General features: G+C 44.8%; 3 protein-coding genes across 3 annotated transcripts in view; 2 read left to right on the top strand and 1 right to left on the bottom strand.

Annotated features, from left to right (window-relative positions):
* Positions 1-25,543, top strand: part of LOC306985326 (hemicentin-1-like) — a 117,907-nt gene that overhangs the window by 45,949 nt on the left and 46,415 nt on the right. The gene's annotated exons all lie outside the window — the stretch shown is intronic.
* On the top strand, positions 633-23,122 carry LOC306985334 (uncharacterized protein). The gene is made up of 8 exons (XM_079587472.1): positions 633-873; positions 4,707-4,764; positions 16,018-16,119; positions 16,713-16,769; positions 17,801-17,854; positions 18,076-18,144; positions 22,070-22,117; positions 22,543-23,122. The coding sequence occupies exons 1-8, from the start codon at positions 712-714 to the stop codon at positions 22,548-22,550; spliced, it is 558 nt and encodes a 185-aa protein (XP_079443598.1). The 5' UTR covers positions 633-711; the 3' UTR covers positions 22,551-23,122.
* LOC306985327 (uncharacterized protein) lies at positions 902-4,491 on the bottom strand. The gene is made up of 3 exons (XM_079587455.1): positions 3,577-4,491; positions 2,060-3,305; positions 902-2,007 (listed from the first exon to the last, which is right to left on the bottom strand). The coding sequence occupies exons 1-3, from the start codon at positions 4,294-4,296 to the stop codon at positions 1,415-1,417; spliced, it is 2,559 nt and encodes an 852-aa protein (XP_079443581.1). The 5' UTR covers positions 4,297-4,491; the 3' UTR covers positions 902-1,414.

Here is a 25,543-nt window from a genome sequence, read left to right as displayed (position 1 = left end):
GTGTTCACTCTTAAGGAATCACTCAACATGGCTGGGCACTTGTATGACACATCAAATATGTTAAGAGGATAAAAGCAGGTTTAAAACTTGCCCCATTCAAGTCAATAGGGTGTAAATTTTAAAAATAGGATAACACAGTGTAGGCAACACCGATTTTTGTCGTTGTTCTCTGTATTGACAGCACTCCAAATTTACTAAAAATTGAGCTCAATGTTAAAATTGACCGGAGTTCTCCTTTAAGTTGACATGTAGTTGCAAAATTACTTATAGTCAGTAGAATGTCTGCTGGGGAACCATCACAATAAAGAGTTAGCAGATATTCAGCAAACAGTCTACTAATACTCTAATGAGAGTTAGTTGATATATAGTTGCAAACGCAATTATAGTCAACAGCACGTTCAAAAGGGACCATCAAAATACAGTTATGTTCATCATGGGTGAACTATCCCTTTAAGTGTTCTTTACTGTATGGTATGTTTTGAACATACATGGTCACATACATGGTATGAATAAAGTATTGATTTCACAAGTAAGTGCATTTTAAGTTACTAAAACTAGTCAAAGTATAAGCACTGATGCCTATTGATTATACTTAATTAGAAGGCTCAGTATGACATATTGAATAGAAAAGTGTTTCTAAACCAACATTTTGTTTTGTTCTAAGCTCGTCCACCTGCAGTTATAAATCTGGAGACTGAATTGAGCGACATCATGTCTGGGAATATCCTGACTCTCAGATGTGACGTCTCAGATGGCAGACAGTGGAGCTACGCCTGGTTCGAGAACGAACAGAGGCTCAATGGGTCGTCAGATATGTTCAAAGTGACAGCCACTGAAGAAATTATTAAAAGTGAATTCAAGTGTCAGGGAATATGTCACGAACACACACACAGGAAAAGGTAGATCCACTTGCAGTATTTATTAAAGGGTAAATCCGTACTCACAACAAGTCCAGGCAGGGGTCAAAACCATATAAGCAATCCATATACAAAGGCAAAACAAGAAACAGGCAGCAACAAGAACGGAAGTGTGGGGACATTAAACAAGGACTCCGTGACACATACTAAAACAGACAGGGTTATATACACAGGGAAATGACAATGCTAATGGGGAATAGGCTAAGTGCAATGATTAGTGACAAGGGACAGCTGAGTGTAATGAGAAGACAAGGATCGTGGGAAATGTAGTTCAATAGTGTGATGGACACCGTGGGGAAGGAGGACATCTAGTGGTGACCCAAGGAACATAAACCAGACACTGTGACATAACCCCCCCTCTACGGAGCGGCTACCAGACGCTCCAAGACCCACAAAAAACAAACAAAGAGTCCAGGCAGGAGGTGGAATGGTGGAGGATCAGGGGGAGGGATGGGGGGCCAGGTCCATGGAGGGGAACAGGAACAAGAGGCGACGACTTAGCCGGCGGCCAGGGTGAAACCGACAGTCCATCGGGCGGCCAGGGCGGAGCAGACAGTCCATCGGGCGGCCAGGGCGGAGCAGACAGTCCATCGGGCGGCCAGGGCGGAGCAGACAGTCCATCGGGCGGCCAGGGCGGAGCAGACAGTCCATCGGGCGGCCAGGGTGGAGCAGACAGTCCATCGGGCGGCCAGGGCGGAGCAGACAGTCCATCGGGCGGCCAGGGCGGAGCAGACAGTCCATCGGGCGGCCAGGGCGGAGACGACCCCTCGGGCGGCCAGGGCGGAGACGACCCCTCGGGCGGCCAGGGCGGAGACGACCCCTCGGGCGGCCAGGGCGGAGACGACCCCTCGGGCGGCCAGGGCGGAGACGACCCCTCGGGCGGCCAGGGCGGAGACGACCCCTCGGGCGGCCAGGGCGGAGACGACCCCTCGGGCGGCCAGGGCGGAGACGACCCCTCGGGCGGCCAGGGCGGAGACGACCCCTCGGGCGGCCAGGGCGGAGACGACCCCTCGGGCGGCCAGGGCGGAGACGACCCCTCGGGCGGCCAGGGCGGAGACGACCCCTCGGGCGGCCAGGGCGGAGACGACCCCTCGGGCGGCCAGGGCGGAGACGACCCCTCGGGCGGCCAGGGCGGAGACGACCCCTCGGGCGGCCAGGGCGGTGAAGACCCCTCGGGCGGCCAGGGCGGAGACGACCCCTCGGGCGGCCAGGGCGGAGACCTTCCCTCGGGCGGCCAGGGCGGATCCGGCTGTGCAGGCGTCCAGGACGGGGCAGGTCCTTCGGGCGGCCATGGTGGAGACAACCAGGGCGAAGACGACCACTTGGGTGACCATGGCACAGGAACAGCAACAGACACCGGCTCAGGAACCGCGACAGACGCCACCGGCTCAGGAACCGCGACAGACGCCACCGGCTCAGGAACCGCGACAGACGCCACCGGCTCAGGAACCGCGACAGACGCCACCGGCTCAGGCTCAGCAGATGTGACGTCAACAGACACCACCGGCTCAGGCTCGGCAGATGTGACGTCAACAGACACCACCGGCTCAGGCTCGGCAGATGTGACGTGAGCAGACACTGGCTCCGGCTCTGGAACAGCAGACACTGGCTCCGGCTCTGGAACAGCAGACACTGGCTCCGGCTCTGGAACAGCAGACACTGGCTCCGGCTCTGGAACAGCAGACACTGGCTCCGGCTCTGGAACAGCAGACACTGGCTCCGGCTCTGGAACAGCAGACACTGGCTCCGGCTCTGGAACAGCAGACACTGGCTCCGGCTCTGGAACAGCAGACACTGGCTCCGGCTCTGGAACAGCAGACACTGGCTCCGGCTCTGGAACAGCAGACACTGGCTCCGGCTCTGGAACAGCAGACACTGGCTCCGGCTCTGGAACAGCAGACACTGGCTCCGGCTCTGGAACAGCAGACACTGGCTCCGGCTCTGGAACAGCAGACACTGGCTCCGGCTCTGGAACAGCAGACACTGGCTCCGGCTCTGGAACAGCAGACACTGGCTCCGGCTCTGGAACAGCAGACACTGGCTCCGGCTCTGGAACAGCAGACACTGGCTCCGGCTCTGGAACAGCAGACACTGGCTCCGGCTCTGGAACAGCAGACACTGGCTCCGGCTCTGGAACAGCAGACACTGGCTCCGGCTCTGGAACAGCAGACACTGGCTCCGGCTCTGGAACAGCAGACACTGGCTCCGGCTCTGGAACAGCAGACACTGGCTCCGGCTCTGGAACAGCAGACACTGGCTCCGGCTCTGGAACAGCAGACACTGGCTCCGGCTCTGGAACAGCAGACACTGGCTCCGGCTCTGGAACAGCAGACACTGGCTCCGGCTCTGGAACAGCAGACACTGGCTCCGGCTCTGGAACAGCAGACACTGGCTCCGGCTCTGGAACAGCAGACACTGGCTCCGGCTCTGGAACAGCAGACACTGGCTCCGGCTCTGGAACAGCAGACACTGGCTCCGGCTCTGGAACAGCAGACACTGGCTCCGGCTCTGGAACAGCAGACACTGGCTCCGGCTCTGGAACAGCAGACACTGGCTCCGGCTCTGGAACAGCAGACACTGGCTCCGGCTCTGGAACAGCAGACACTGGCTCCGGCTCTGGAACAGCAGACACTGGCTCCGGCTCTGGAACAGCAGACACTGGCTCCGGCTCTGGAACAGCAACCTCCAGGATGACAGCAGGCTGCACGGGCACGGCCTCCGGGACGACAGCGGGCTGGTCGGAGGGGACGGCCTCCGGGACGACAGCGGGCTGGTCGGAGGGGACGGCCTCCGGGACGACAGCGGGCTGGTCGGAGGGGACGGCCTCCGGGACGACAGCGGGCTGGTCGGAGGGGACGGCCTCCGGGACGACAGCGGGCTGGTCGGAGGGGACGGCCTCCGGGACGACAGTGGGCTGCTCGGAGGGGACGGTCTGCAGTTCTTGCCGAACGGTGAACGCCTGCTTTCTCCTCCTCCTCCGTTTATGATGGCAAGACGGTAGGATCGAGCTTACCACCTCTGGGGGCTCTACGATCTCAGGAAAAGGCATGGCGGCCATCTTGTCTGGGACCACAGGCGTAGCTGGTGTATCCCACTGGCTACGATGCTGTAGATATAGGGTGAACCCCCAAAAGTCCAATATCTCCAGCCCCTTCATCTCCCACCGAGGCAAAGGCTCATCAAGGCAGTCATTAAAAAAATCTTTCAATGCCGCCTCATTATAGCCCATGCCCCTAGAGAGAGTCCAAAAGGTCTGAGACAGACAACCCACCGACTGACCCTGCTGACGTAGGGACATTAAATTCTTGATTCTTCCCCTCCTCTCCTTTTCAGTGGTGGGGGGAAGGATACGAAAACCCGTACTGCTGGATCTATACATGACGGAGTCCTTCTGTCACGAACACACACACAGGAAAAGGTAGATCCACTTGCAGTATTTATTAAAGGGTAAATCCGTACTCACAACAAGTCCAGGCAGGGGTCTAAACCATATAAGCAATCCATATACAAAGGCAAAACAAGAAACAGGCAGCAACAAGAACGGAAGTGTGGGGACATTAAACAAGGACTCCGTGACACATACTAAAACAGACAGGGTTATATACACAGGGAAATGACAATGCTAATGGGGAATAGGCTAAGTGCAATGATTAGTGACAAGGGACAGCTGAGTGTAATGAGAAGACAAGGATCGTGGGAAATGTAGTTCAATAGTGTGATGGACACCGTGGGGAAGGAGGACATCTAGTGGTGACCCAAGGAACATAAACCAGACACTGTGACAGAATAAGGACAGAAAGACCACTGTACTCTGCTCTGAGTGAAGGCTTCACGGCCAATAATATTAGTGAGTAATGTGAATATTTATTATTAAACTTATTTCATACAATGTAAGGTCAGTAGAATGTCAGTCTCAATCATAGGTCACAATGCAGCTTCAAAGGCTCTACACGATCCCAGTCGAGAAATAAGGGTCTTATCTACTGAAACGATCTGTCATTTTCTAAAAATAAATAAAAAATGATATACTTTTTAACCACAAATGCCTGTCTTGTACTATCTCTGAGATGCGCACGTATTACGTCATCACGTTGGAAAGGTCACGCAAGACGTAGTCAGAAGTACCGACCCAGTGTTTACAAGTATGATGTATGTATATTGAATGACACATATTTATATGTATTTGTGTCAGTTTGTTGCATCTCAGAGATGGTACAAGATGGGAATTTGTGATTAAAAAGTATATATTTTATTTTTAGAAAATTATGATTTTTATTCAGTAGATAAGACCCTTATTTCTCGACTGGGATCGTGTCGAGCCTTTGAAGCTGCATTGAGACCTATGATTGAGACTGACATTTGGACCTTCAAACCTTGGCTGCCACTGAAGTCCATTATATTGAGAAAAATTCTGGAATGGTTTCCTCAAAAACCTTCATTTATTTTTGACTGAAGAAAGAAAGACATGGATCATCTTGGATGACATGGCAGTGAGTAAATTATGAGAATTTGTTTTTGTTTTTTTTAATTAACTAATCCTTTTAAATAATGTCATTATCTTCAAGATTTTCATGATTTTCAAGATCGTCTCAGGTTACTTGATTGTAACACTGTTCCCTGAAATAGTGGGAACGAGATGCTGCACTTGATTCAGCGCTCTGGGTACACTATTTGTTGTGACCAGCTGTGAAATATTTGTGCAACACGTCAATGAAATTGACTTAGAACTGGGGGTGTCTGGACCAAAGCGGCAACCACCATGTCTCTTTCTTGAAACCAACACGGAAGTGAATTAAACGGCAATTCATCGACTGGCCGCTTGATGCTGGCTGCAGAAGTGAGTCAAATATGTATCTCCCCATGTTGAAAAGCCCAACTTTACAGCAGAAAAAAAACGTTTACAGCCTGGTACTCGAAGGTCTATACAGCTAATTTAGCCCTTCATGAAAACTGTGAGGGGGGTGAATTTTTTTATAACTCATCCGTTTAAATTATATTAAGCCTTGAAGTTCTGCATAATTAAGGGCGTGGCCACTTGAGTGACAGGTGGATTGCCGCTGATGTCAATGCTAGCCGTTTGTCTGCTGTTAGCCATCACTTCACCTCAGCAAATTCCAGCTGCTGAGCTTGCCATCTCTGCCGTGTTTGTGCTTTTTTCGGGATTATTTCATACAATTTAATAAACCTATTACTTCGCCCACGTCTTTGGATTCCGTCGTTGTCATTCGAGAGAACAACCAGCGCTGTATTTCAGTTGGTTTCCTGTGTGAACATGCACTATGGATGTCTGACAATTTTGTTGCTTTTTGGAGTTTAAAAACGTCTATAGACATAAAGGCTACACTCGTTCTGCGGTACCGTTGCTCTGGAAAAGATTAAATATGCTTATGTACCATCAGATGAAATCCTGCAGGTGTCGTGCTTTCTCCGTCCATGCAATAAATGCTCTGAGCCCAGCAAGCATGAATTTATAAAGTTCTTTGGCGTAGGCCCCGTCCTTAGAGAGCAATGCGAGGGTAGTGGAATCTGCATATCCTGCCTGAAGACGAAGGCAGGGGCGCAGCCGACCCCCCTGGAGGTTAAGGAAGGGACCATCCTGGTGGTGGTGGGGGGGATGGAGGGGAAGGGACCATCCTGGTGGTGGTGGGGGGGGGATGGAGTGGAAGGGACCATCTTGGTGGTGGTGGGGAGGATGGAGGTAATTAGCAGCGTCAGCATCTGCGAACTCAGACGAATGTAAGTACTAATCTTTTATACTGTGAGTGTTAACACATGATTGGTTAGAAGTGAAGTATTACGTGGCGCGCTGATTGAGTCTTCCTGGCAGAACTTACGCTAAAGCTTTCATTTCTACCAGAAAGACTCGGGAGATAAATTGATATAACAGTGTATATTTATTAACAGCCCAGCAAGCATGAATTTATAAAGTTCTTTGGCGTAGGCCCCGTCCTTAGAGAGCAATGCGAGGGTAGCGGAATCTGCATATCCTGCCTGAAGACGAAGGCAGGGGCGCAGCCGACCCCCAAAGATAGGTGGAGGAATAATTCCACCGGGCCGGAGCCCACCCCCAAAGAACTGAAAGTAAATATACCCACCGGTCGTGCATCCTGCAGTTCCTGAAACGAGAAAGAAGAGTTAGAAGAAATAAACGTAATAAAAGCAAATCGTTGGGTATATACATTTATTTTTTATTTTTTATATATTATTATTATATTTTTATGTATGGTTATGAAGGCCGTTAGACCGCGATGGCCGCACGTGAACATGGTGTAACAGACAACATACACTGAGAAAAACAACAAGTAGAATTTATTCAATTTTTATTTGGCAAGTTTTTGCATGAATATTTTTCAAGTAAATTTCACCATTAAGGAAATTAAGTAAATCTACTTAACTAAGCCAAGTAAAATTAACAAAGTGAATAAGTACATATAACCTGGCCTGTTAAGTAATTTAACTTCTGAGTAATTTTTACTTACAAATCTGATGTAATTAATATAATTAAGTAAAACCACTTGATATTTTAAATACATTTTACTTGTTTTATGCAGTGCTGGTAATTATTTTAAATTAAATGTTACTCTTATAATGTGACAAAATAATACTGTGACAATGTGCAGTTAAGAGTAATTTATTAAGAAATAAGCATCTACAGAAACATATGCTTAAGGTCAGTTTGTATGTATATTGTTGCTCAAGCTGCTTAAACCTTTAATTTCAACAATACATTAAATGCATATTAAAATTAGCAGTTCTATGCATCATATAGAACAGGTTTTCCTCAAGGGTACAGTTCTGCAGTCACAAAATGAGTGAGTCAACAAAGCAGATAAATGCCTATGAACAACCACACAAAAACATGTAAATTAAATCAAGTTCATTCTAAATTTTAGTATCAAAACATGACATTAACAAACTGCTGTCACAAATTAAACCTGCTAACCAGCCCCCACCCCCTACCCTTAACAAGGAAACTCATAAAGTACATACACAATACATTTAGAAAGCCTTTTAAAGGAACACTCCGACTTTTTGGGACTTTAGCCTATTCAACTTATCCCCCAGAGTTAGATAAATCCATACATACCTTTTTCATCTCCGTGCGTGATATAAGTCTGTTTGACACACCCACCGCTAGCCTAGCTTAGCACAAAGACTGGATGTAAATGGTTGCAGCTAGCATACTAATCCAAATAAGTGACAAAATAACGCAAACATTTTCCTATTTACATGTTGTGATTTGTATAGTCACAGAGTGTACAAAAAACAAAGTCATATGAGACACAGACATATTTTAACCGTATAAATACTGGGAACTATATTCTCTGAAGGCGAAGCACTGCTACTTGGGCGGAGTGATAACCGCAGCACCTGAGACGCGCCGTGGTGAGGAGCAGAGAGTTCGTTCAGAGCGCGTCTCAGGTGCTCCGGTTATCACTCCGCCCTATATTCAGAGAATATAGTTCCCAGTATTTATACGGTTAAAATATGTCTGTGTCTCATGTGACTTTGTTTTTTGTACACTCTGTGACTATACAAATCACAACATGTAAATAGGAAAATGTTTGCGTTATTTTGTCACTTATTTGGATTAGTATGCTAGCTGCAACCATTTACATCCAGTTTTTGTGCTAAGCTAGGCTAGCGGTGGGTGCGTCAAACAGACTTATAGCACGCATGGAGATGAAAAAGGTATGTATGGACTTATCTAACTCTGGGGGATAAGTTGAATAGCCTAAAGTCCCAAAAAGTCGGAGTGTTCCTTTAAAGGACAAGTTCTGTATTTTGCACTTAAATCCCTGTTTTCAGATCGTTTCTGATGAAATAGAACGGTTAAGATTACAATTTGGACACATGCTCCTGTCCCGAGAATTTTCGGTTTCATTCGCTTTCCCCACCACCTCCACAATGGCTGCGTAGGTGCACTGGAATATCCTTCCTAAAACGCATTAAACTTTCGTTTACAAAGACGTGAACCTTACCGAGTGGTCAGTGGTGTTCACTGATATGCTCACACAAAAATCACTGCAAAAGATGCTTTCCAACAGGTTTTATCGTAGTTTTTGTCCAACTCCATTGACTTGTACCTCACAGCACATCCAATACAAGTCAATGGAGTTGGACAAAAACTACGATAAAACCTGTTGGAAAGCATCTTTTGCAGTGATTTTTGTGTGAGCATATCAAATCTTGACAAAGCATTTTAATCTTAACCGTCCTATTTCATCAGAAACGATCTGAAAACAGGGATTTAAGTGCAAAATACCGAACTTGTCCTTTAAGCTAATAAAAAACTGAAATACAAATCCTGCAATTTGTAAATGTAAAAACTTTGTTTTGTTTGTTTAACGTGTGTTCGGTCTCTCTCTTTGTCCCTCTCAACCGGTTTACAGCAACGAAGTCACAAAGGACTGAATGTATTTGGGAAATATCCTGAAATTAAGAAAAGAGAGGGGGAAAAAACAATAATCAGTAAACTACAAATACTTTTAAATTAAAAGTTAATTCATTTGCATTCACATTATTTATTTCACTTATACCAAATCATATTAAAAACATCCTGCATGACCTTACTCTCATAGTCATCATTAATGCTAAAATGTTACTACACACAGCATGGAGATATCATGGCTATGAATTAGGAATTTGGGAGTAGTAATATTTAATTCCTTTTGATTTAAATAAGGCAACGAATTATTGCCATTTACAACGTGGTCACGATTTAGTAAAAGCAATGACCATTTAATAGATAGTATACACGATTTAGCAAATGAATGAGGGAATGATTTATATTGTGGACGATGAGGGAACTTATATGTTTCATATAATACAACCGAAGCTATAGATTGTGAATTTAAACATGTCTCGTTTACCAGCGCCAAACGTCAGGAGGACTAGCCGAGGTAAGGCTGCTCCAGGCGGGTTACATCAGCGCTGAGCGCCCGGTGATCGCCTGGATCTCACAACTCCGAAAACGTCAGATCAAATTTTTAAAAAAGGCGCTATCTTTATAAATAAATCACAGATTTGAACTTTAAACAACTACATTCTCGACTGAACAACTCTTAAAACTACATTTCGTGACACAATAACAGTAGTATTTTTTAAATTTTGCGGCCTTTCTTGCAAACAGACCACCGCCTAACGTTAGCACTGGCCCTCCCACAAAAAGCGGATTTCGCCTCGGACGCGCGTCAATTTCGCTTCAACTAGACGCGCGAATGCATTCAAAATGTTCAAGCGTCAAACTAGACGCGGTAGAAGCGAATTTGGCGCTCTATTCGCGTTTGGTGTGGGTGTGACCGCAGTATAAACTGAGAAAAAAAATATGGCTAACGTCTTTTACAAAGCTAACTCGGTGCTTTCTGCCTCTCCGTCTCCGTGAACTTTTTTTCTGGAGCACGTCTCAAACTTAAGAACACTAAACTTTTCTAATGTATAGAATGAAGTGATGACAATACAATCATTGAATTATTCTAAAATCCGTAATACAATGCAGTTTTTTACTGTTGCTTACCTGTCGAGAGCAGATGGAGTGGAGATTGGAAATCCTTCAATCATCGCGGGTTTTCTTCTTTCCGCGCATGCGCAGATTTCTTTCTTCAAGGACGTAAATTTTACTTGATTTTTTTTATTTGCTTCAAGTACTTAATTAATGCATGTAAATATACCAGAGAGTCAGAAGTCAATTTAACTTGTCTGTTGGATGTCTAATATTTACAAGTAAAAATTAAGTATTTAATTAGGATTTACTTAATATACTAAAGTTTTCATTTTTACAAAATTATTCTTAGCAAAAGATACATGATTTTTCCTGTTTTATTTACTTTGCCATAAAATCATTTTTTACAGTGTAGAGACAAGGTCCGATGGACCACACACAGAAGCCATAATAGCGCAAGGTCGAGATGACCACATATAGACGAGGCCGCGATGGACCACTTGACCACGATGGGCCGCACATAAAAGCCGATGAGGCGCCAGGTCATGATAGACCACATAAACACAAGGTCATGCTTGACCACAGGCCATGATAGACCACATAAACACAAGGTCATGCTTGACCACGAGGCCGTGATAGACCACATAAACACAAGGTCATGCTTGACCACAAGGCCGTAGTCGACCACACATAAGCAAGGCCGCGATGGACCAACATACCTCAATGGGCGCACACAGACAGGCCACGATGGCCACACGGCCATGATCGACCACATATAAGCGGGGCCACGATGGCCACGAGACCACGAGGGGCCACACACAGGACAGGCCACGATAGACCACACGGCCATTGGACCACATAAAACCAAGGCCGCGATGGACCACAAGGCCATGATGGCCGCATATGGGACAAGGCCACAGTAGGCCACACGGCCATGTTAGACCACAGAGACGAGACCGCTTAGGAGCCACAACGGCCGCTAATGCCACACAAATACGAACCTATAAGACAAGGCTACTAAGCCACACGAAACGGCGGCCGCGATGGACCGCACATAGGACAAGACCACAAGGCCACTTAGGCCACACGTAGACGGCTAAACATAGACACGACCATTAGGCCACATGAAACCGAGACCTCTATAGGTCACTAGACCACGATGGGCCTTGGAGGACAAGGCCACAGTAGGCCACACGGCCATGGGAGACCACAGACACGAGACCGCTTAGGAGCCACAACGGCCGCTAAAGACGAGGCAAATAAGCCACATGAAACCGAGGCCACGATGGACCACAGACCACGATGGGCCACACGTAGGACAAGGCCACAATAGGCCACACGGCCATGATAGACCACACAGAACAAAGGCCGCGATGGACCCCAGACCACGAATGGCCACACACGGGACAGGGCAGCAATAAGCTACGAGCCGCTAAAGGCCACATATAGACGGGCTAAACATAGACACGGGCATAAAGCCACATGAAACCACGACCTCTTCGAGGTCACTAGACCGCAATGGCCTTGCAGGACAAGGCCACAGTAGGCCACGCGGCCATGGGAGACCACGGAGACGAGACCGCTTAGGAGCCACAACGGCCGCTAATGCCACACAAAGATGAGTTTCACAAGACAAGGCCACTAGGCCACACGAACCAGGCCGAGATGGACCATGAGGACAAGGCCACGATAGGCCACACAGACCGTGGCTATAACAGCCTACTTGGGACGAGACCAAGCTCAGCCACTAGGCCGAGAAGGATCACACAAAGATGAGAGACAGGCTGAAGACAGGCCACACGGAACGGAACTGCAACACATAGAGACAGACAAGATGTGGCTTATCAGATAATATGAATTCGGCTACTGGTGAATGAGTGATATGCAACCGTAACACCACCACCAGTATTTGCGTGAGGATTTACCTGGATTGTTACTGGAGAGCTTGCTGAGCTTCAAGGATAATTTTAGAATCGGTTCTTATATAGGATTCAAAAGCAGAGGAAGACCATCTTCCCATGATCTTAATGGCTGATGTAGAAACTCCTCGTTCAGCTGCTGTAGTGGCTGCCCCAATTCTGAAGGATTGACCAGTATAGAGAAAAGGGGATAGACGGCAGCTTTTGAGAACAGAAGCTAGATGAGTCCTAAACCAGGTTTTAGAGAGAGGTGCTCCGTTAGGTAAAAATGAATAGAGGGGCGTGATTAGAAGTGTGGGGGCGAGTTTTAAGAAATTTAATCATAGAGAGGAAAGGACAGAAATTATTATTGACCTTTGAAAATGTTAATGTGACACCTGAGCCTTGAGAGTCGTTCTTGGAGTGTATGAGAAAGAGAGTCATGATGCGCTTCCGCGACCATGCCGAACCCCAAATGACGCTGGCGACGGCGAGAGGATAGATCTCGTAGAGCGCGGATGAAACTGAACCAGAATCTGTTTTAGGAAAGTCGTTTGGCCATTTTTCGGCGAACCATTGACCTTGAAAGAAACCCCCGAAGCCGATAGAGGGGGCAGCATTGGTGAATAATTGTAAAGCGACGGATGATTCGAAAGCATCATTGTAGAAAAAAGAAATTCCGTTCCAATCATTTAACAAGCGGGTCCAGAAACTGAGATCGGACAAGCAGCCTTCGTCTAGTTGAATCGAATTGCTTAATTTTGGGACGGAGTGAGCCACTGTTAACAACCGAGAAATGAATGCTCTGCCTTGGGGGATAATGCTCATGGCAAAATTTAGGTGGCCGAGCAGAGACAGCATGTCGCGTTTCGATACGAGGCGTAGAGAAGAACAAGATTCCAAAAAAGACCTGATTCTTAAAAGCTTTTCGGGAGGAAGAGAAGCTTGTATACTAACCGTGTCGAGGGAAATGCCTAGAAATTCTAGCGAAGTGGAGGGGCCCATGGTCTTTTCAGCGGAGAGGGGAACACCGACATCGCTGAAAATCTGTTTAAGTATATCTAGAATATGTGATTGGGAAGATGGAAAATCGATTAGCAAAAAATCATTGAGCAGATGCAAAACGAAAGGCAGCTTACTAACGTTCAGCAGGATCCAACACAGAGCTTCTGAAAGGTTATTGAAAATATGAGGGGTGCTCCTACACCCAAAAGTAAGCCTTACTGCAAAATAGAATTTTGAATCCCATTTAACTCCGAAAAGAGGCCAGTCAGAAGGGTGGATTGGCATAGTCTGTAATATCAGCTTTTGCTAACCATGCGCCCTGACCGACTAGCTTGATTAAAGCGATGGCATTGTCGACCGAAGCGTAGTGGAGAGAAAAAGGTGGGAGAGGAATACATTCCTCTTGCTGTGTAAGAGGAATGAGGGGAGGACATATCGAAAATGGGGCGTTTTTTGCCGGAGTATTTGTGTGTAGCGACCCCAATGGAATTCACCCGAAACGGAGAGAAGGGAGGAGAAGCGAAAGGGCCGATAACATATCCTTTATTCACTTCTTTTTCTAGCAATGCAGAAACCACATCTGGTTCAATTAATGCTGACTGCAAGTTTCTTGCTAAGAAAGAAGTAGTGAGTTGGGAAAGGATGCCCACCCGAAACCCTTGAGACAGACCGGTGATTAGGTGATCGACAAAGGTCGAATCGGGATGGGAAGAGAGGTAGCGTGACAGAACTGGTACGTTAATAGGAGTAGAAGGGTGACTAATCAGAATTTTTTCCGAATTGGGGCTTTCCTGCGAGGTGCTGGTCTGTACCGGCGTGGGCAGACTGATTTCGGATGCGGATCCTTGCAAAAGCTACAAATATGAGCAAATCTACAGTTAGAGAATGAGCATACAGATTCATTAAAGTTCATACAGAGAGGGACGCCGTTGGCATCTACGGCGGAGCGATTGTGTCCGTCGTAGGGAAGCCTTACTTTTTCAGCACCACGGACAGCACCCGGCGTTTTGCTGGTAAAAGCTTTAGGGCAAAATGGAGCTGAGTGTCCGTGAGAGCTACAAATAGAGTAAGCCAGAGTTTTTTGTCCACCGAAGTGACGAATGAGCAGTTCTGTGTCGTTGACGGACCAGTCTAGTTTAGAATTGTACAGCGTAATGAAGGAGGCTGATTTGGCGGAGAATGATTTATGGTATTCGTAGAAGAGTGTGCCCCCATACCTTTGGTTGAAATCAGCGATCATAGCTAGATAAAGATCGAGCTCTTCCCTTCTGTCAGGAAAGGTTTGGCACAAAATGTCTCTGAAAATGCTAAAAGCAATAACAAATTCGGAAAAAGAAAGATTACGTTGGAGTCTGGGATCGGAACTTTAGGCTTCAAAAATGCTCTTCAAAAACCTATGGTTGACGTCACGGACACTACGTCCATATTTTTTAACAGTCTATGGTCTGGACCCCTCACGGTTGTGTAGTGTGAACTCACAAGCACGCGAAAAGGTCTCAGACATGAGTCCTGGGGAACAACAGGAAGGGGGTGCCAGGAAGGGATGGGCTGATTTATTTTTCATGCGCCCCGTCCTGAGGGGGGCCACCCCCACAGAGCTGGGCACAAGACCATCAGGACTTCCTCTTTTTGGAGATGATAGTCCTGAGGTCTGGCCATTTTGGAGGCTGCTGAGGGCGGTGAGCCGTTCCCCAGTCTTGATGAGGGGGAGTGCTACTCGCCACACACTATTTTTGTGCCTCACGTTTTACAAAAATAGTGTGTGGCACGCTTTCCCCACTGGTGTTGAGATGGTTCTGCACGGCTTAGTGGGGAGAGTTGGTTTATTTAAATGATGATACTGAACCAGGTGAGAGATAGCTCGCAAGCATCTCTTTGACCTGTGTCATCATCGCATATCCCTATGGCTTCGCACCCACGATAATCGAAAATGTTGAGGTTGAAGATGCAAAGACACAAGAAGTATATGGTTTCCCCCATGAAAGAGATAACTTGTTATGGAGGTCTTCAAAGAAGGGGAGAGACTACTGGTCCCTTCTCTTGGCCACCAGACTGAAATCGGTCTTCCAGTTTAGAGCGTTAGGGGGGTCTCTTGTTCGGATGGCCAGTCTAGCTGTAATCTGGCCACCGCGCGAGTAACCATCTTGAGTATTTCCTCACACGCTTTGTCATCACGTGAGGAACGCTCGGAGGTAGGCAACTCATAATAATTCATTGACCTACGCACAAGCCAAAGAAGCGCAGGGGCACGCTTCGGGATCGAGCAAAGTGACATCTGGGTCTGGAGAGAGAGCGAGTGCTAGGGACGGAGCCGTCTCTCGCCCCTCAGCCAGATCCATATGTGAGCCCCATGATGGCATAGCGAGTTCTGGCCCTTGGAAGTAAGCAAGAGGAGCACGTAGCATCTTAACCGTGGATAATTCACAATGCTGGCACTCACCCTTCTCCAACGCAAGGGCAGCGTGCTCCTCCCCCAAACATGCAAAGCAATACGGAGGCACACACCGTTTACTTTGCACATCTCTAATCTACAACAAAAAGTGTTCCCAGAGCACCGAATCAAGCGCAGCATTGAGAGTAGCTTTTGAAAGGGAACATACATTTAGATTAAAAATGAGGAAAACAAACATTTTGAGATAAGTATCCTGTTACCATGATGGACAAAAAAATTTTTTTATACATAATTTCTACATAATTGTTTTAAGGGAATGCTAATTTAATTTGATTAACTTCATAATTTCCCTCATTATTACAGTATTAAAAAGAAAAATTCTGCTGGCCATCTCAGGATGTCTTGTCTGCTTTATTGTAATCCTGATCATTGGATGCCTCGTTCTAAGACTCACCCGCAAACCAGGTAAACAGAAAACAATTCATACACTTAATTAATAATACTGGTCTCATCATTAAAAAAACAAGCAATATCTATTTACACCAAGCACCAGCAACCAGCCTCATGTCGCCCATTGCTCAGTTACTTAAAATAATGTAGTGCCGCTTCTATTTACACTTTGTTTAAATAGTATATATCAGTGGATGTAGTGTAAACTGGATTTCATTTGTTTGTTGATATTTACAGTTGGTGTAAACAGTGTCTATTATTTACACTCAGTGTAAACACTACTTAACCTCAAGTCTAGTACACTTCTGGAAAAAGAAAAGTGCACTTCAAATATCAGGATGATGCACTTAATTATCTGAAAAAAAACAAAGTGTGGAATGTTGAACACTTCATGCACTGAAAAGGGACAAATATAACCTTATAAAATGTATACAGTACACGGTTGAGTGCATAGTGTAAAGTGCGTAATTTGGGACGAAACTTGCATTTATTTGATCAATAATACAGTAAAAACAGTAACATTTAGCTTCTGTGTTTTTAATTATATTAGTAACATTTTACATTTGATTACTTCTTACAAAACTTTTGTTTCTTATCATTATCTTTAGAGAAAAAAGAAACAGTACCAGAGGACTTGTTTTTCTCAATGGCAGACTCCAAGAACCGTAAGTTATTGGTACCAAATGTCCCCACAACTAATAGTAATACCAGAAATTTCTGACCTTGTGGAGACATTTTTTGGTCCCCATGAGGAAAACAGCTTATACTAAATTATGTTTTTTTTAATGTAAAAATGCAGAAAGTTTTCTGTGATGGATAAGGGTGTAACACCGTGTCCTAACTACACGCGACATGCGATAAAAGGTATATTTTCCATGTTAATCATGTTTTTGTCCTAACTAGCTGCGACGGCGACACGCAACAATTCTATTTTAGAAACGGTTTCGATTTTTCTGCGACGTCGCGCTGGAACAACAAACACAAAGTGTGGCAATGATAATCTCATACTGTTTATGTGCTTTATTTAAAGGAACACTCCACCGTTTTTTTCATATTAAACTATGTTATTCCCTTAACTAAGACGAGTTGATACATATCTCTCTCGTCTCAGTGCGTGCACTCAATCGCTCTGGCGCGCGGCGACACTTTGATAGCACTTAGCTTAGCCCAGTTCATTCATTAGGATCCAAACAGAGATGAGTTAGAAGCAAGCGACCAAATACCTCCATGAGTTGAGGTAGCTAAAGTAGCCTGCATTTGAATAATGTTGAAATGGTGTAATATTTGTGAATTTGATAATGTAGCCTACTTATCAATTGTCTTGCGATTGCCGTCAAGATTAGCCTACTCTCTGGTGCTGTGCACTTGCCGCGAGACCCTGGGACACACGCTGTTCTGATTGGCTGTGGGTTTTGATAGATTTTTACGCATCTCGCAGTCGCGTCGCGTCTAGTGTGGACAGATAAATTATTTGTTGCTGGAATCTTATCGCATCGCGTCTGGTTAGGACACGGTGTAAGGGGATATAAAACACAGTTTGTACAGTATAAAAATCATTATGTCTATAAAAAGTCATCATAAAACGTGTGTGTGTAGTGTGTGGGTGTGGGTGTGTGGGTCGGTGTGTGTGTTGTGTACACGCATGTGTGAAATGTATCCACATTTATATTTTTATGGGTCTTTAATTACTCTGCAGAAAAAGCGTCACCCTTTGAGGAGTACATTGACAACAGTCCCACAGAGATGGAAGGTATATGTGCTTTAAACTGTGTCTGGCTGATATTACAATAAAACACACAGTCATGTACTCATTCACTTTAACAAATGGTACTATTTCATATCCCAAGCTTTTGTGATGATATTATATGAAAAACTATTAGTGACATTCATTTAGCATGAATTTGCTTGTTTAACAAGCCAGAATGATAATTTTAGATTTTTAAACTAAAATAAATCTCTAATATCAATCAGAATGTGAGGAAAAAGAAGAACTGCTTACTGATCGTGTTTTAGCCGTTCATTTGGATGGTGTGATTAAAGGTAAGAAACCTAACAAACATCTACTAATGTCTATCATTTCATAATATGTGTAAAATAAATCAATAACTTCATTTTTATTTTAATGTCATTAAACATTTTAAGTTATTTAATAATTTTGATCCTTACTTACTTGTCGTTACTCAAGAAGCTGGAGTGACTTTTTTTGACGAATCAACTTAAAAATTGTGTTTGTTACATATTATTAAGTTCCTCTACATAATTTAATTCAAACATGTCATAACTCAAAAAGATGGATGTAAACTGTTGTGTCAGTTACTTGTTGTTGAACCAACACATTATTTTTAGTGTGTACACTACACTCTTAAAAATAAAGGCTCCAATGGAGTGATAAAGAACATCTAGGTACGTATCTCGTTCCCTGAATTGGGATCTCATCTAAGAGCCCAATCACCTTCAAATGTAAAACTAAACGATCCAATGCACATTGGCATGCAAGATTTGTATTGCACGCTCTGCCCCGCTTTCTGTCAGGACCACTATCGTCAAATATGATTGACAATTAGCATACAGTTTGGATTGGCGGTTTGGTTCCGTTCTGGGCGAGAACTCCCTGCGCATCCACGCAGCCGAGCAAAGATAAGAGCCGGGAGAGCAGCAATAACCCCCCTTGGGGTAAACAGAACAGAACCAACATGAATGTATGCAAATATTTTTAATTCAAGATTTTGAAGTACAACATAATTCGAGAATTTATTCTGATTCAAGGGGAATCAGAATGCCAAATCCTGATTAGGCGAGAGGAGGAGCTGGGGATGGAGGAGGGTAATTCGCTCCTGAGAAACGCGATAGCTGCTGATAATACTGAAGGAGCTTATACATGTATACGGTGATAGGCGTCATATTCCTAGGTAGATGTGGATCAGCTGAGAGTCAGCTGATGCGAGCTTGACTAACGTGACCTGCCAGAACTGACGCTACACTTGATAAATATGGAAGCGGGTGTGTTCGCAGTTCAGATTTTTGCTGATTTTAGCTGACACGGCTGCCAAACAGTGGTACAGCAACTGTGGCGACGAGAAGTGACGTCTCCATTCCCTCCTTCAGGGAACGAGGGTTACATACTTAAAGGAGACGCTCACTTTTAGGTGGTCATGTTTAACGTCACGCCGGAACATACAGATTAATTGGGATCCCTAACAAAGCGCCACTATTGCTGCACCTGGGACAGAGAAAGTTGATCACTGCTATTCCCCATGAACCATTCAACGAGACTATTGGATAACACTGGGAAAGCGTGTCCTTTCAAGTTTTGGAAAAATACACTTTTACCACATCCTACCCGTAGAGAGGTATCATATGACCTGTCTATTAGAGCAGTGTGACATATGTAATGTCTCTGAGGTAGCTCCGGCCTAATTTTGGGGGAGTCAACACCAGAAGGGAAGGCAGAGCGGACTCTGCCAAGGGAAAGACACACATTCTCCGTCAGGGAAGTCGTACCGTGGAAGCTGACACCGTAGGGATCACAACAAAAGGGCAAGATTTGTCAACATGAAAATGTTTGCAGGTCCCCTACCCTGTTAATGGAAGCCAGCGCAGTCAGAAGCACTGCTGACTGCAGTGGTTCAAAGGGGGCTTTCTGAAGTGCCGTTGGCACCAACGAGAGATCCCAAGGGGGTATGGGTTGAGAGCGAGGCGGATTTGGGGAAACTAGGGAGAAACGCATACTTGTGTAGACCTAGGAGCGAGCTGTGTGCAAGCACATCCATGCCGAGGGTCCCCTCGGTCAGGGAGTAAAACAACTGGCAATGAGACGTGTCCGTGGCAAACAGGTCTACCTATGCGGTCCAGAAGCGCCTCCAAATCAGCTGGACCGCTTGTGGATGGCGGCCTTCATTCTCTCCATTCTCCCAGAACTGCAGGCTGTCGAGCGCATAGCGCAGGAAGGGTCTGTTTCAAGGGAGAATCGAGACTTGAAAGTATACGTCCATCAGGTCGATCGCTGCAAACCAATCGCAGGGACGAATGCAACCGAAGAGTTTCTGCATTAGCATTTTGAACAGGAGCCTGTGAAGGGCCCGATTCAACACTCACCGGTCCAAGATTGACAGTAACCCACCGCCTTTCTTGGGTACACTGCAGTAGGGGCTATAAAACCCTGTCTTAATATCGTCTAGAGGTACCGGCTATGCCAGTAGGACTGTGATCTCTGTCCGTAAGACAGGGGCACCCTTGCCCTGCACAGAGGTGAACTGAATGTCTATAATCTTTGGGGGACACCGGCGAACTGAATAGCATAGCCGAGTCTGATAGTCTGAATGAGCCAGCAAGATGGGCAGGGGATCCCAGACACCATACAAGTGGGGCCAGAAGAACCACAGATGTACCCGCACTGGGGCAGCGAGGTGGAACGCAGGGACCCGACTCAGAAGGCATAGAGTCCCAAAGTGGGGTCTGAGTGTGCGGTGCAATACTTATCTGGTTCCAGGGTTGGGCAGAGGTTGCGTGAGGAGGTTTCCTCCTCGAGGAGCGACCTCGAAGCACATGCTGCTACCCGCTGGTGACAGAAGAGGAGGCTGAGGGTGGTAAGGCATAGCGTCGTGCCCCGCCAACCGTGGCCTCTTGGGACCCAGAGACAGAGGTTAACTGCTCTTAAAATTTTAAATTCGGATACCGCTGGTGTTGGGGCCAGTGGCAAACATAAACCAAACTGAACAAAATATTCTCCACCTGGCCCTCCTTCAGGGGAAGAGCAGTCTATCTTCGGGTCACCCGTCTCAGGGGTGGTGTTTCACTGACCGCTTGGAGGATTAGCAGCTGAGACTGGCGTTTGCGTCTTCCTTAGCTGGCCGTGCCAGAATGAGACCGAGCATGCAGCAGCCTGAGAGGGCATGGCTGTCAACTCCTTATGAGCACACCATTAGAGTGGGAAGCTCAGCATCATCTTCATTTCCAGAACGTAATAGCCCTCTCTCCGATGCAGCAATCGGCATCTGGATCCTTATCTAGAGCAACGAGTGACGCACTGGGTTACCTTAACAACCCGTGCTTTCAGCCGACGGCTCAAAGGCACACGACACGCTGAAGAGCTGGAGGTCAATGGGGATTTTGCTGAGATCCTCGATCTCCCAACAGTGTCAAGCAGACTCATGGCTGTGCTTTTATATTAACCACCCACAAATGCCGTCTCAGCATGCTTGGGCCCACGCATGTGAGACAACGATCATGGCCGTCAGATGAGGACAGGAACGACTGCATGTACAAATGCACGGGTGGAATAACAACTTTAAAAAGACCCCGTGTTAGCTGAATTACTTGAAACGCACAGGGAAAACGGCTCTGGAGTGTGCAAGGAAAGCTCTTTTAGGCTCCCATTGAAACAGCAGGAAATGCTCTTGCAGATCGCGACCACCGCAGTAGCACCATCACACCAACACTGGTAAGCAGAGCTTCTTCCTTAGTCGTAGTAAATCATTCGAACAGATGATTGCACAGATGAACTGTGAGTTCACCCGCTTCCGAAATTATACACGTGCTGCGTGGCCGAGCGTGCGATGCAAATCCGCATGTCAATGTGCATTGGCTCTTTAGTTTCGAGCTCAAATCAATCAAAAGGTGATAGAGCTTTCAGGCAAAATCCCAATTCGTCTGTATATTCCGGCGTGATATCGAACGTGAACGACTGAAAGGGAACCAAATAACTTTTAGTGATCAGTTCTTAAAAAAGCATTTTTTCTATGTGTGAAAATCATTTTAATAAACTAAAGAGCCTTTTTTTGCTCTATAAAGAACATTTAGGTAACACTGATGTTAAAAGTTCTTCTTGGATCCATCAATCCCAATAAAGAACCTTTATTTTTAAGAGTGTATACAAAATACAGGAGTATAATAATATTTCTAAGCAATAAGTGAGCAATCTCAGAAATAAGTTATCAGAAATTACTCTTACAATTTTTTCTTGAAGATGAAGACTCACCAGTGGCAGAAACTAATGGCCTGACATCATTTAAAGGTATTTAAATTACACAATTTTAAAGCCGGTTTGAAGTTGGTCACGAAAATAATAGCTATTGGCGTTAAAAAGTGTTTCACACTAAGCCTGAGTTTACATATTTTAACCCTGGGTCATAAACTGTCTCAATGTTTTATTAAATAATCATGCACTTTGTACTGTCATAAAAAAGTACCTCATAAATACTGTTAGTATCCATGTAAATATGCAGTTAAAAAGTCCCATCCCGGGTTTTTAAATGTACAGTGTGAAATCTCGAAACGTGTGATGAACTATTTCAGACTCTAGGTTAACAATTTCAAGTATGATAAACCTATAAAAAGCGCTTTGTAGTGCAGAGAAAAGTGCTACATAAATTATTGCGGATACTTATTATTATTATAAAAACAGATTTTGAACTCATTTTCATGTTTCTGCCTCTCCAGGAATCTGAACATTAAGTCAGCAATCAACATGATGAATTAGTTTTTTTTATATTTGCACTGAAGCAGCTAAATGACATATGCTTGTATTAAAAAGATTGCATTAGCAGCACGGCACTTTGTCTAGTAGCAGCTGCACTTTTGTATGCTTTTAAAGGCAGAAAACCTTTCAATTAGAATTAAATTTGTTTTCAGCTTGAGAAAATGTAGAATTTAACTGCAGTGTTGGGGAGACCGCATACTTCCTTAAATGAAGACAGTAATTGTAGGGGGAGACGAATAACAGACAGCAAAACATTCAAATTATCAGAAGTAATCAAAGTTATATGTTCTGTTTCATTTGTTACGTGCAATTACAAATATTACAACATGACACCTAAGAAAAAATATAAATTGTAATACATTTACTAGATTATTTTCTTATTGTAATTAATTTGCATATTAAACAAAACATATATTTTTTTTCTATTGTATGTGGCACCTGCTTAAAAATGTTTTTTATCCATATTTTATTTATTTTTTGTGTGTGCATGTGTTTTTACTTACTGGTTGGATTATTTACATTCAAATAAACGTGTAAGATAAACACAAAGCTAGACTTTCATTTGATCATCCAATCAACTGGTTTTCAAAAAACAAATACACTAATTTTCTTTTTACTGAACTCAAAATTATAACAATTGTATTATAATACTACCCAAATGCCTTCCCAGTCTTGATTACAATATGAATTGAATTCTAATTAAGGACGTGCGACCCCCTTTATTAGCAATCACAAAAGTTCATTATTTGCTCGTGTTTTAAAGCTTTGCCGGGTAAACATTTCATTGGCGTTCTGTTCTGACATGAAGCACTTTTTCTGAGTCAAACTGTCAAACAGTGGCTCGAAGGGGGTCTCGCCCAGGGTGTAATTCAATGTAGAACCACCACTGCCTTTAATAATGCTAATGTCTAGCGATTTAAATGGTAAATGGACTGCATTTATATAATTGATTATGCATATTTGGATCAGTTAATAGAATTAACTTATTATTGCAAATTAATAATCAATTAACCTGTTTGTCCCGTGAACACGCAGGGCCCACTCAGTCAATTGCACTCAGCGCAATTGACTTTGTACACCGACGCATGTATCATTCCTGTTTTGCACCCGATGCACAGCGGACTTTTCCCTCCACAGACTCACGTCTGTAAATTAGTGAATGAACTTGCGCGGTTCAGCAAAAAGAGGAGGCGTGCTCCGACGCAAACATTCCCTGGTGCTATTTTGCAGTTCCTGAAAACAATTCCGCCACTGACCAGGAAAAAACTAGTCTAAAGTCAGTGGCGCGTTGCGCGTGTTATTCATATGGTCTTTTAAGGGACGCATGCTTGGCCATAATGTAGCGTGTGCACACGTGAGTTTCACGTTACGCCCAAACCACACCTATGAATAATGAAGCAACTTCAGACCAACCCATTTTAGATTTGTGTCGCAAAGTTACTTGCGTTTCGCATTTGATACTTGCGTTTCAGATCGTTAAAAAAGGGCCCTCAGTGTTAATTGTTTATTAATTCTAAGAAATTTACATTTCCGGGGTATGGGAAATGTCTTTCTTACATTACAGTACTACTAAGAGCTAGTAGTCAAAATCTATGATTAGGGACTCCAGTAGATGAGCTTGAGACACAGACAACTTTACCTGTTACATGAACAAGATTCAGCAAAAAAAGGAGGCGTGTTCCGGGCGCAAACGTTCCCTGGTGCTATTTTGCAGTTTGAGAAAACAATTCCGTTTTCATAAATTAATAAATACATTTTTATAAATTAATTAATTTTAGTGTTCTTTTATATTTTCATTGGTTTTTATATTGAAAGCAATACTATTAGTCTGTTATCTTGTGTAGCCAAGTCAACAAAGTCAGTCTTTTTCTGATTTGTTCAATGTATGGATCTGTTTTGAAAATTGTATTTCGTTGCTATGGCCAAGTATCACTGTCAGTCATCTCAATTACGTGTATGATTCAAAACAATAATTTAGCAGATTAAAGACGAGCTTCATCATCTTCATTTTCTGGTGCGATCGGCTGACAATCTGCCTTCAAAAGCACCTTCGGGTTTTGTCGTCTGTGCAGCGCAACAGAGGCTCTACTGGAATGTAGCAAATTTATGTTGTAATGTGTCATTGATAATAAACAAAACGCTTGACTTTAATAAACGGTTACCTATTTAAGCCTCAAGAACGGTAAAACAAAAACGCTTTAGGCCAACATCGGTTAACAGCATGTAGGCTACAATGTGCCTATCGTCTAAACGCCTATTAATAAAAATGACAGAAAAACATAACAAATCAAACATAACAAAGCTCTGAAAAGTGTATCGAATTAACAAATGAACATTTCAAAAGCTTTTATTTTGGACAAATATTAAATGGCGTAACCAGAATACATTAATTAACAGCTCAGCAAGCACCATATGATATAAAGTACTTTGGCATAGGCCCCGTCCGTAGCTCGCATTCCGAGGGTACGGAATCTGCATATCCTGCCTGAAGATGAAGGCAGGGGCGCAGCCAACCCCCGGGAGTTATAGGAAGGGACCATCCTGGTGGTGGTGTTGGGGAGGATGGAGGAAAAGGGACATCTTGGTGGTGTTGGGGAGGACGGAGGAGAAGGCACATCTTGGTGGTTTTGGGGAGAACGGAGGAGAAGGGACATCTTGGTGGGGCTTGATCAGGGCTTACTCGGGGCCAACGGCCAGGATTTTCAGGCCCGTCGAATACCTTGGTCCAAAGCGGGCCAGCTTGGGCTAGAAAAGTGGTTACGAACAGAGACGGAGTTTACATTAGCCAGGAGACGGCTCAAAAAAGCTCGTTTTGAGGAGAATTGGGTTGTAGCTCGTTGTCTAGGTTACTGGGATTGTAAATAGGTGTCATTAGTGTTTTAACAACGTTTAGCTCAAGAATATTGATCTGGGAAGTTCGAATAGCCTATGTGAATATACTGCCAACTTCACTGAACTCCT

Source organism: Phoxinus phoxinus, assembly GCF_949152265.1.
Source record: "Phoxinus phoxinus genome assembly, chromosome: 18".
In the NCBI taxonomy this organism is placed as follows: Eukaryota; Metazoa; Chordata; class Actinopteri; order Cypriniformes; family Leuciscidae; genus Phoxinus; species Phoxinus phoxinus.
This window is presented reverse-complemented; position numbering and strand designations above follow the sequence as displayed.